Raw genomic sequence first — 12,500 nt, 5'->3', positions numbered from 1 at the left:
CAATTACACCTACTAATAATAATGATAATGATGCCAAATATAATAATTACGGCAACAACAATAACACTACTTGAGCTCACTCCTCAAGCTTACTTCTTAAAGCTCACTCCTTGAAAACACTACTTAATTAAGCTCACGTCTTCAACCAACTCTTCAACTCACCCTTAAGCTCACTCCTCAACCTTATTTTACAAGCTCACTCCTTAAGCTCACTCTCAACTTCACCTTTTCTGCTCACTACTTCCGCTCACCACAACTCAAACTCACAACTCAATTAAGCTCACTCCTCAAGTTCATTCTTTAAGATCACTCCTCAGGCTCTCTCATTAAGCTCACTCTTTACGCTCTCTCTTTAAGCTCACTCTTTAAGCTCACCCCACTCAAGCTCACTATGTAAGTCTACTCCACTCAAGCCCACTCTTGCAGATCATCCCACTCAAACTCGCACTCTCAGCTCACCCCACTCAAGTTCACTCTTTAAGTTCACTCCACTCAAGCTCTCTCCCTCAGCTCACTCCACTCAAACTCACACTCCCAGCTCACCCAACTCAAGCTCACTCCACTCAAGCTCGCTCCCTCAGCTCGCTCCGGCCCCCGCATCGAAATTACCATGATGTTCGCACTCCAGATGCACCAGCTTGTCAGACGAACGGCACTCCATGTTGAGCACGAACTGGAGGGGCGTGTGGGCGAGGGGCGAGGCATTGGGCGGCCAGGCGTACCCGCGGGCGGCCCTGGGGCTCCACCACACGCAGGAGGTTCGTGTTGACGGAGACGTTGGAGCCGAGCTGGGCGCAGACGAGGTCGCTCCATTGCGTCGTCCAGCCCTCGCTGCACACGGCCGACCACTGGCTCTCCCCGTTCCTGCGTGGGCGGGGCAAGGGGCGGGGTTAAAGGGCGTGTTTGGTTTTGGTGTTCAGTTCGGGCGGGGCAAGGGGGGGGCTAAAAAGGGCGTGTTTGGTGGCGTGTTTGTTTAGTAGTGATGATGTTTGGCTAGGGGCATAGGTCCTGGATTTATGGCGTTGTTTTTGGTTTGGTGTGTTAGTGTGGGGGTCAGGGGGGGCTTGGGGTGTTTGTTTGGTGTTGGTTTGGTGAGGAGGGGGGCTTTAAGTGTGTGGTGTTTTTGGTTTTGGTGTTAGTTTTGGTGGTGGAGGTGTGGGTTAAAATGGTGTTTGGCTTTGCTGTCATGTTTGTGTCAGGCGGCAAATAAAGCGTCATCCTCGATGGCTCCGTCCTCATCGCCCGCCCCATGCGTCCCCCCTCAAAACTGTTGTTTGGTGCGTGGGCGGGACGGGGCGGGCAAAGGGCCGTTTGGCATTGGTGTCAGTTCGTCGCAGGGCAAGAGGTGGGGCTAAAACGGCCACGTGTTGGCCGGGTCTTCATTCGGGCGGGGCAAGGGGGGGAAAAGGGGGTGGTGGGCGTGGAGGCAAGTCGGGTGAGGCAGGGGGGGGGCTATAAAAAATGGGTGTTGACTTGTCGATTCGCGCAAGAGTTAAAAAGGGCGTTTGGCTTTGCTGTGGCTAGTTGTTATAAGTGAGATGTAGTAAATAAGAGCTGTATATAATGAGTTGTTGCTGTGCTGATGTATTTAAATATTGGTGTGTGATGTGTGTGTATGTTTGTTTGTGTTTGTGTGTGTGTGTATTTGTGTGTGTGTGTGTGTGTATTTGTGTGTGTGTGTATGTGTATGTGTGTGTATGTGTGTGTGTTAATATGTGTGTGCGTGTGCGTGTCATGTCTTTATTTCCACCACAATACCAAATACTCATTCTATCATCCCCTCCCCCCTCCCCCCTCCCCTCTCCCCGTCTCCCCCTCCCCTCTCCCCGTCTCCCCTCCCTCTCCTACCTGACTTCGAGCTGCCTGGTGGCGCTGTCGATCCGGAGGCAGTGCCACTCGTCGGAGCCGTCCTGGCACTGTCGCAGGCCGTCGCACAGGAAGAAGGTGGGCACGCAGCCGCCCACGTGGCACGGCGTCTCATCCAGGGCGGCGCAACCTGGGGGGGAAGGGGGGGAAGGGGGGAGAAGGAGAAAGGGTGAAGGAGGGGAGGGAGGGGGGGTAAGGGTTAATAAATAATGGGCGAAACTGTTCCGAATTCGATCGAAAAATTTATAAAATATGGTCGACGGATAATGAAAATAAGACACAACTGAGATAAATGAAAGTAAGAAATGTGATAAAGAGATAAACGAGGATGAGAAAGATAATGAGAAATTACCAAAACAAATGACGAACAAATGTCGCGTCTCTCCGTCCAACCAAGACCAAAACAAAACAAACAAATGTAAACAAACTCCCTCCAAGAAACCCCCCCCAAAAAAAAACAGAAAAAAATGTAAACAAACTCCCTCCAAGAAAACCCAAAAAACAAAACAACAAAAAAATGTAAACAAACTCCCTCCAGGAAAAAAACAAACGCAACCCTCGACCACCAAACACTTCATCTCTCCAGCCGTCGTCCAGCACTCGGTCGTCTCGCGCAGGTGGGCGCCCCGCAGTGGGCCAGGGCACACAGCCCTCGGGACACCTGAAGAAGTCGCTGGTGCAGTTGTCCGTGCAGTTGAGTTCGTCGGAGTGGTCGCTGCAGTCGGGCTGGCCGTCGCAGCGCAGGCTCTCGGGGATGCAGGGCGTCGGCGCGCTCCCGCCCCTGCCGCCGCCGCCGCCGCCGCCGCCGCCGCCGCCGCCGCACCGGAACTCGTCCGCCCGGCACGCCCACGAGTCTGCGGGCGGGGACGGGTGAGTTGGGGGGAGGGGAGTTCGGGGACGGGTGAGTTGGGGGGAGGGGGGAGTTCGGGGGGGGGTGGTGGGGGGGGGAAGGGAGGAAGGAGGGGGAGGGAAGGGGACAGGGTTAGGGGGAAGGGTGAGTTGGGGAAGGGGTGAGATAGGGGAGGGGGTGAGGAGGGAAGGGGAGGGGGAAGGAGAGGGGGGGAAAGAAAGGGTGAGTTGGGGGAGAAGGAGATGAAAAGGGTAGATGGGGAAAAGGGGATAAAGGAGATAGAGAAGAAAGATAATGAGAAAAACAAAAAAAAAGACAGAGGCAGAGGATTCACAACGAAAAGAAATACCGACAGACGATCGATAGGAACCACATAAAAAAAAAAAAAAAAAAAAAAAACATAACCCCCTCAAAAAAAAAAAAAAAAAAAAAAAAAGACCCAAACAATTCAAAACAAGTAAACAAAAAGTAAACAAGAAAGCTTACCGCAACTGGTCTCATCGCTGTCATCTCGGCAATCGTTGACGCCATCGCACACGAAGCGCCGCTCAAGACACTCCCGGTCGGCGCACTGGAGAGAAGAGATAAGAAGGATAAGAGTGTGAGAAAGATAAGAAGGATAAGAGTGTGAGAAAGATAAGGAAGGAAGGGGATAATGCGAGAAAGACAAAGGAAGATAAGAGTGTGAGAAAGATAAGGAAGGAGGGGGATAACGTGAGAAAGATAAGGAAGGAAGGGGATAATGCGAGAAAGACAAAGGGAGAGAGATAATGTGAGAAAGATAAGGAAGGAGGGAGATAATGCGAGAAAGATAAGAAGGATAAGAGTGTGAGAAAGATAAGGAAGGAGGGAGATAACGTGAGAAAGAGAAAGAGAAAGAGAACGTGAGAGATATAAGGAAGGAGAGAAACATGAAGAAGAAAATTAGTAAAGAAAAAGAAAAGATAACAAGGATTAATAATATAGTATAGTAAAAATATATAATATAATATATAAATAAAATGAGAGAGATAAGAGATAGATGAGATAGAGATATATAGTATAAGAGTATATAATATGAGATGAATATATAGAGATAGATAAGAGAGATAAGAAAATAAGATATACCTAGAAAAATAATAAACGTTCTTAGATACTTTAGAGTTATTTACCGGTTATTATTTTCTTATATATATATATATATATATATATATATATATATATATATATATATATATATATATATATATATATAACTAGTGTATATCGCTGTCTATCCATATGTCTGTCAACTATATTCTTCTCTCCATCTATATTATTCATCTATCATTGCTTATTTCTCTATCTATGCGTTTATTCTATGTCTCTTATCTACTAATCACTTCCATCTTTTTTTTGCGTCTATCTCTTTTTGTCTCTTTCTGGGTATCATTATCGCCATCATCATCATCGTCTCTCTATCTATTTTACCATCTCCCTCTCCTGTCTCTCTCTTATACCCACCCCCCCTCTCTCTTTACTCTCTCCTCTCTCTCTCCTCCCTCCTCTCCTCTCTCCTCTCCTCTCCTCCCTCCCTCCCTCCCTCCCTCCCTCCCTCCCTCCCTCCCTCCCTCCCTCCCTCCCTCCCTCCCTTCCTCCCTCCCTCCCTCCTTCCTCTTCCTCTTCCTCTTCCTCTTTCTCTTTCTCTCCCTCTCTCTCTCTGTGGCTTACCATGAAATTTCCGAAGCACTGGTTTTCGAAGCATCCCTCCTCATCCGAACCGTCCGAACAGTCTCGGACCGAGTTGCAGCGAGACAGTTTCGGAATGCACACGCCACTCGGACTGGATCCCGAGACGCACTGGAATTCGTCTGCGATAAAAGGAAAGAGAGAAAAAAAATTGAGAAAATTATGGATATACATAGTTTATTTTTTTTTTTTTTTTTTTTTTGGGGGGGGGAGGTGGTGAGAAAGAGGGGATATTTCTAAGAGTAAGAAGATGACGGATGAATTTTAGAAAATAATAATGGATGAAATGAGAGGAACAGAAGGCGAAGTAGATATATAGAGGGTCTTAATGTGTCTACAGGTGTACGGTTCACCTTCTATTTGTTATAGCTTATAACTATATAACTACTATATGTATGACTGCTTGTCTTAGCCTCTTGTTCACAGTAAGACTTATTTTAGTAATCCGTTAATTTTGACATTCAGATCATGACTCGGCACAACGCCCAACAGCAGAGGCTCAGACGCACCTTCGCCGCAGATCGACGGCGGAGGCTCGGCCGCCGACGTGGTGTTTGCGGCTGCCGCTCCTGCCGCGGGCGCCTGCGACTCCGTCTGGGGGGCGGCGGCCGTGGCTTCGGTGGAGGACGTGGAGGTCGGGTGCGGTGGCCTGTTACCAAGGGAGGCGTCCGCGCCCAGGCCGGTGCCCTCGTGGGCGAGGGTGCCGAGGTCGACAGGAATATCGTGGGTGGCCTCGCCCAGCGCCCCCGGCCTCTTGCCTGCGGCGGCCTCGGCGCCGTGGCTGCCGTTCTCCTCCTGGACATTGACCTCCGTGTTGATGATGACCGTCTCGGAAGTGCGGTTGACCTGGACCTCCGGAGGCTTGACGGTCGCTGCGGTGGCGGCGGGCGGAGGCGAGGGAGTCGTCGAGACATGGGCAGGAGTCGTCCACTCCGGCAGGGGTACTTCCTCGTACGACGTGGCCTGGACGATCACCACGTCCTTGTTGAGGTCGCCCTCGGCCGCCGCGTCCCGGGCGGCGTTCGACGTTGGTCTCGTTCGCCGTCACGATCACCACCGGCTTCTCGGTCTTCGCGGCCGCCTGGGCGCCGGCAGGAGACTCTCCGTCTGCGCTGGCCACGGGGGCCTCGACGACCTCCCCCGCGGGGCTTGCCGTTGTGCTTGCTTCGGCCGCAACAGCTGTGGTCGCAACTGAGGAGGTCGCTGCAGGCTCAGAGTGTGCCACGCCTTCCGGCTGTGGCTCTTGCACCCGCACATCCCCGGGCGAGTCTCCTTCTCGCACAGAAGACATGTTGAGCACCGGCGGCGCCCTCTGCGTGGCGTTGGTGAAGAGCCCAATGTCCTCGAATCGCGTGCCCGGCGAAATGTGCATGCCCGGGTTGTCCCCGTCCGGGTACTTCTGCGGGATGACACCCGAGCTGCGGTCTTCCGTCTGCGGCTCCGTCTCCTCCACGGCGGCGCCTGCATCGGCCAGGTCGCTGCCTGCAGAAGCGTCTTCCTCGGAAGGCTGCTGGGATTCTGCCGTGTCTGCTTCCCCTTCGTCGGGAACAGGCGCAGCGGCGACAGGTTCTTGGCTGTGGACCTCATCGTCAGTGTCAGAAGTGTCGGCCGCCTCTGAGGCCGGCTTGGCCTCCTCCTCACTCGTGGCTGCGCTGCCCTCGCTGCTGGCCTCACCCGCTCCCGCTTGGCCACCTTCCTGTTCTGAGGCTGCTGTGGAGGCCGTGCTGGCTGGGGGCGCAGCGGTCGTGCTAGAAGCGGGGACGGTGACGCCAGCTGAGCTAGGGGCGGAGGTGGTCGTTGCAGCAGATGTCGCGTTGCCTTCGACCGGTGGAGTCGCATCTTTGCTGCCTTCTTTATCCCCCGCCGTCGTCGTCTGATTGGTTGGTGCCTCGACAGGTGGACCTTCCGAGCTCGTCTGATTGGTCGGAACCTCCGTAACTGCCACAGCAGTCTTTGTCTGATTGGTCGCCGCGTCCTCAGACCCGCCGTCAACCTTCGTCTGATTGGTCGCCCCGTCTCCACCCTCCAGGCTTGTGCTTGTCTGATTGGCGGACGGCGACTCCACCTTGCTCACGTACTCGGGGGTGATGGAGATGAGGCTGGCGTTCTTGGAACTGATGATGCTCTTGACGCCCGGCGGCAAGAACGGGTGTGGGCTCTCCGCTGGTTCTGCAACAAAGGATTCGGCGTCAGCACATTTTTGAGGGATTTGCGGTGTTCTTATTGATTAATAATACTTTTTTGACTCACGTATTCAAAATCACTTTTAATTTAATCGTGTACACTGATTTGCAAAGGCTTAACAAATGTATTTATTCCATTTTAATAGAAATGATACAATTTCTATGAATTATTTTTTAATGTCATGCAGTTATTAATGCAATCTGATGTTACTGAGTATCTAAAAGTGAGAAGGACAATATAGTTTATAAAATAACCACAGAAGCATCAAATACTGTACAGAAATTCAAACTTAATTTTTTTTTACATGAGGGGAAGAAGGCAGCCCGTGAAAGCAAATGCAAAATGTTAAAAATACAACAGAAAATGGAACAGAAATATGCAAAAGGCCTTACATGTACAGGGAAACAGGTAGTTTCATTACAGAAAACGAGAAATATATAGGCTATCAAAGAAAACGGAATAGGAGCAGACAAAAAGCCATACTACAGAACAAAAATAAGAATACACTAAAAATACGAAAAAAATCGAAAACGAATTGCAAATAACAACAACAACAAACGAAAATGTAAAGAAAGACGTGCGTAATGAGTGCGTCAGAGTGATTTTTTTACTGATTTACTTCAGTAATATTTATTCATGTTTATCCACACACTTACCCACTTGGTTCCGTCTGTCTCTCTTTGAGTTTCGGTTAATCTGTGTGTTCTTGTTCAGTGTAATTTCTGTGTTTTGGTTATTTGCGCTGGTTTGGTCCATTTGTCAGAATTTGTTGTTATAGTAAAGTGTTTTTCTTTGTTTGTTTGTTTGTTTTCTTATCTTTATCTTATCCTTTTGTTTTTACCTTGTCTGGCTTTGTTTAGAAATCTATTTTTATGCTCTTTTTTCCACTGAAGTTACATTTTTTTTTACCTCATGTCTCGGGAAATTTCGATGGGAAAGATCGCGTCCTTATGGTTCCAAAACATCGCTGTTTTACTTTCATGTGCCATCAGCAAATTGTGAAGTTATTTAAGACAAGTCAAAAGTCTTGCATTCTGTTACATTTTTCATGCTTAGGTGACGTCATTACTTGGTGATATGACGTAAAAAGTCGTAACAAAGGAGTCACAAATTAAATCGAATGTGACGTTACAATATGTTATCCACACACCAAGCCCGATATGATGTAAGATAGCAATTTATATCCACTAATATCTTTGACATCATAATATGTAAACCTCTTATTGGAATATATATGCAATCTACTAGTTTATAATATGCCAGTGTAATTAATATATACTCGTATAAACACCTATGAATGTCATAGCGTTTATACACTTAACAGCTCTACGATATATAGGGTAAAATGAAATAGCGGCAGTAAAAAGAAGTCAAAATTAACCGCCCAATAAAACATATGAAGGATTTCACTCTACTCATAACTGACTTCTTTCGAGGGTGTGTATACCTATATCTATCTATTTACTCTCTTCTCGCTATTTGTCTTCACTTTTCCCGTTTCTTCCCCCTTCCTTTTCGCCAGCGTCTCCCTATCTACTTCTAAACCACTACCCATTAGGTTTATTGATATTAATGTACTGAACCTGCTACATTGGTCTAAAACCCTATGTTCGGTCTATATAATATGCGTCTTCACTGTATACTGAAGTTTGAGTGCTTAAAACCCTATGTTCGGTCTATATAATATGTGTCTACACTGTATACTGAAGTTTGAGTGTTTAAAACCCTAGGTTCGGTCTATATAATATGTGTCTTCACTGTATACTGAAGTTTGAGTGTTATCTTTACTATCAGGATATACTGTTGCTGTCTTTATCGCGTTTTCAGTATTGCCTATGTATTTATTTATCCAGGAGGAATCTGTTCCTTTCTTTGAATTTGTTCTTTCACTGAAATCTGCCACTTCAGTAAAATCTGTTCTTTTGGTGAAATCTGCCACTTCAGTAAAATCTGCTCTTTCAGTGAAATACATTCTTCCAGTGACATCTATTCTCTTATTCAAATCTGTTCGTCACTGAAATCTGTTCCCTCAGTAAAATATGGCCTTGTAGTTGAATCTACTCGCTCAGTGAAATCTGCAATTCCACTGAAATTGGTTTCTTCAGTAAAACCAATTCCTACGGTGGCCTCTGTTCTCTCGGTGAAATCTGTTGCTTCAGTGAAAGCTGTCCCTTCACTGAGATCTGTTTCCTCAGTAAAATTTGCTTCCTCACTGAAATCCGTCCCTTCAGTGAAATTTGTTCCGTCACTGAAATATACTCTTTCATTCGAATTTCTTCTTTCACTAAAATCTGAACCTTCAGTAAGATATGTTCCAAAGGTGTCCTCCATCCCCTCAGTCAAATCGTTTCTTCACTGAAAGTTGTTCCTTCAGAGAAATCCGTTTCTTCAGTGAAATCCGTTTCTTCAGTGAAATCCGTTTCTTCAATGAAATCCGTTTCTTCAGTGAAATCCGTTTCTTCAGTGAAATCCGTTTCTTCAGTGAAATTCGTTCCTTCAGTGAAATTTGTTCCCTCAGTGACGTCGGTTTCCTTCGTGAAATCCGTTTCTTCAGTAAAATCAGTGAACTCTGTTTCTTCAGTGAAATCTGTTAAGTCTGTTGTTTCTGTTTTCTCGGTATAATCTGTTATATCAGTGAAAGATATTGTTGCTTCGGTGAGATCTGTTTCTTCTGTGATATCTGTGGGTAGATCAGTTGTCTCAGTTAAACCTGTTTCTTCAGTGAAATCTGTTCCTTCAGTAAAATCTGTACTTTGAGTAAAATCTGTAATTTCAGTGAAATCTGTTGCTTCAGTGAAATCTGTTCCTTCAGTGAAATCTGTTCCTTCAGTGAAATCTGTTCCTTCAGTGAAATCTGTTGCCTCAGTGAAATCTGTTCCTTCAGTGAAATCTGTTCCTTCAGTGAAATCTGTTCCTTCAGTGAAATCTGTTCCTTCAGTGAAATCTGTTCCTTCAGTGAAATCTGTTCCTTCAGTGAAATCTGTCGCTTCAGTGAAATCTGTTCCTTCAGTGAAATCTGTTCCTTCAGTGAAATCTGTTCCTTCAGTGAAATCTGTTGTTTCAGTAAAATCTGTACTTTCAGTGAAATCTGTGTTTTGACTCTCTTCCGTACTTGTAGTCTCTAAAACAAAAAATGTCGTTGTTTTTGTGGGTGTTGTGGTTGGTGTTGTTGGTTGTTGTTGTTGTTGTTGTTGTTGTTGTTGTTGTTGTTTTGTAGAAGTCATACTTGATGTAGACGGAGACACTGTACCACGGGGAAAAAAAGAATAAAGTCATGCAATCAGCTAAATCATGCAACAGGATCATGCCACAGTGTAGAGTTAGGTAATTGATTCATCATTTCCTTACGTTAGTTCCCGAATGGCTGAGAAAGGGAATAAGGATGCTGTTAGTTTGTTCGTTAGTTAGCTTGTTTGTTTTTTTCTTGCTTTGAGTGAGCAAGCATGAAGATTATTAAAGATGCATTCATATACGAAGATATGAACATACATACGCGCGAGCGCATACACACACACACACACACACACACACACACACACACACACACACACACACACACACACACACACACACACACACACACACACACACACACACACACACACACACACACTTGAAGACACCGTGTTAACCCAAAGAAAGTTCATGCATCACCATATGTTAAACCGACAGAGAAGAACGCATGATAATAATAATTGCAATATTAATAATAATAATAATAATAATAATAATAATAATAATGATAATAATAATAATAATAATAATAATAATAATAATAATAACAATAATGATATTAATAATAATAATAATAATAATAATAGTAATAATAATGATAATAATAATAACAATGAGAATAACAATAAGAATAACAATAAAATATGTCATTATAACAGTTATTAATATTATTATTATTGTTATTATTATTATTATTATTATTATTATTATTATTATTATTATTATTATTATTATTATTATTATTGTTATTATTATTACAACTATTGTTATTAACATCATCATAATAATAAAACAAATAAATGAATGAAAAACTAAACAGTAATCTTTAAAAAAACACAAAAAAAAACTAGAACATGCGCCATACAAATAAACAGATAAAAAAAATGACGAAACCAAAGACAAAAAACACATCATCCGAACACAGCTTACTTGGTGGCGTTCCGCAGTGGGTGTTGTTGATGAGCGTCAACGTGTCCGGACAGGAGCACGAGAACTTCAGCGTGTCGTAAGAGAACTTGCAGGTATCCGAACACCGCGTCGTGTTACTGCGGCATTCGTCTAATACGTCTGTGGATTCGGACACGGGTTTGAGTTCACGAAAAAAAATGCAGAGATAGGCTTAAGTTGCTAAACACACACACACACACACCACACACACACACACACACACACACACACACACACACACACACACACACACATATCTATATCTATATCTACCTGTCCATATCTATCTATCTATCTATCTATCTATCTATCTATCTATCTATATATATATATATATATATATATATATATATATATATTTATACATATATATCTTTCTATCTCTATCTCTCTCTATATATAAATATATATAGTAAAACGATATCTATCAAAACAGCATAACAGAAACGAAATATGTGAATGGGTAAATGAACAATAACAATAATTATTACTTTCATCGATAACAACGTGATAAAACTAAAAATATGTGATAATAATATTGTGAAAGGATTTATCAATGAATATCAATAATAAATATCACTCTAATCATGATCATTATTACTTTTGCAACACTAGCAAGAGCAGAAGCAGGATCAATAAGAAAAGAAAGAAGGAATGAAAGAGAGAGAAAAATAGATGGAAAGAGAGAAACAATGAAAAAAAGAATGAAAGAAAAAATGAAAGAAAGAACGAAGGAAGAAGAAAAGAAAGAAAATGAAAGAAGGACATAAACAAATAAAAAAAGAAAGAAAGACAGAAAAAAAGAAAAAAAACAATTAAAGAATGAGATAAAAACAAAAACAAAAAAAAACACACACATCCCACATCCACTCACTATCCACATGAACGGATTCCAAAGGTACGCTGAAAGTCTGGTTGTTATCCAAATAACCCGTCTTGATCTGTTCTTCCAATTTGTTCTTGACAGTCGTTATGTTCACCGGCGGGTCCTGGTGACTAGCCTCCAGTTCGTTGATGTATTTCCACGCTATTCTGAAGGTTACCAGCACACTCCCGGATCTGGAACGCAATGGGACGGGCTTCGTGAATGGGTAAGGGGGGGGGGGGTATGTGTGTGTGGGGGGTTGTGTGGGGGGGGGTATGTGTGGGGTGTTGTGTGTGGGGGGGGTTGTGTGTGTGTTGGGGGGGGGGGATTGTGTGTGGGGTGTGTGTGGGAGGAGGGGGTTATGTGTGTGTGTGTGTGTGTGTGTGTGTGTGTGTGTGCTCGTGTGAATGAGTTTGTCTTTTCTCTCGGATCATTTCCTCTCCTCCGTTCAGTCTCTCTCGTTCTCTCTTTTGTTCTCGCTCTTTTCATATTTTTTCCTACTCCTCTCCTTTCCTTTCATTAGTCTCTGTTCTCTCTCTCTCACTCTCACTCTACTCTCTCTCTCTCTCTCTCTCTCTCTCTCTCTCTCCTTCTCTCTCCTCTTCTCTCTTCACCTTTCCTTATTCCACTTCTCTCCTCATTCTTCCTCTCCCTTAGTCCACTAAACTCACTTCTTCCCCTTTCTCTCTCCTTCCTTCCTTTCCCCCTTCAACTTTCTTTATACTTCCTTTCCCCCCTTCTCATTCCCTCCTCCTATCCTCTTCCTCCCTCCCCTTCCCCCCTCCTCCTCCCCTCCCCTCCCTCCCTTCCCTTCTCCTCCCCCTCCCTTCCCTCCTCCCTTCCTTC

The 12,500-nt window shown here is 44.8% G+C and overlaps 3 protein-coding genes across 3 annotated transcripts in view; all 3 read right to left on the bottom strand.

Annotated features, from left to right (window-relative positions):
* LOC119599223 (acrosin-like) overlaps positions 1-431 on the bottom strand; it is a 6,820-nt gene extending 6,389 nt beyond the window's left edge. Inside the window, exon 1 of the mRNA XM_037948964.1 lies at positions 391-431. Coding sequence (XP_037804892.1) covers positions 391-431 — 41 coding nt within the window. The remainder of the gene's footprint in view (positions 1-390) is intronic.
* Positions 432-576: 145 nt separating this feature from the next.
* On the bottom strand, positions 577-1,991 carry LOC119599334. Its single transcript, XM_037949091.1, has 2 exons — positions 1,849-1,991; positions 577-864 (listed from the first exon to the last, which is right to left on the bottom strand). The coding sequence occupies exons 1-2, from the start codon at positions 1,979-1,981 to the stop codon at positions 578-580; spliced, it is 420 nt and encodes a 139-aa protein (XP_037805019.1). The 5' UTR covers positions 1,982-1,991; the 3' UTR covers position 577.
* A 2,947-nt stretch (positions 1,992-4,938) lies between these two features.
* Positions 4,939-12,500, bottom strand: part of LOC119599222 — a 134,525-nt gene continuing 126,963 nt past the window's right edge. Inside the window, exons 13-15 of the mRNA XM_037948963.1 lie at positions 11,664-11,868; positions 10,772-10,909; positions 4,939-6,592 (exon numbers count right to left, since the gene is read on the bottom strand). Coding sequence (XP_037804891.1) covers positions 5,076-6,592; positions 10,772-10,909; positions 11,664-11,868 — 1,860 coding nt within the window. The 3' untranslated portion in view covers positions 4,939-5,075. The remainder of the gene's footprint in view (positions 6,593-10,771; positions 10,910-11,663; positions 11,869-12,500) is intronic.

Source organism: Penaeus monodon, chromosome 42 (assembly GCF_015228065.2).
Source record: "Penaeus monodon isolate SGIC_2016 chromosome 42, NSTDA_Pmon_1, whole genome shotgun sequence".
Lineage (NCBI taxonomy): Eukaryota > Metazoa > Arthropoda > Malacostraca > Decapoda > Penaeidae > Penaeus > Penaeus monodon.
Note: the sequence above shows the minus strand (reverse complement) of the source record. Positions and strands in the feature narration are given on the sequence as shown.

Coding starts and splice junctions, on each gene's coding strand:
- LOC119599334 (XM_037949091.1), bottom strand. CDS start 1,981: ATGAGACGCCGTGCCACGTGGGCGGCTGCGTGCCCACCTTCTTCCTGT. Junction 865..1,848: donor ACCAGGCAGCTCGAAGTCAG/GTAGGAGAGGGA, acceptor CCGCCCACGCAG/GAACGGGGAGAGCCAGTGGT.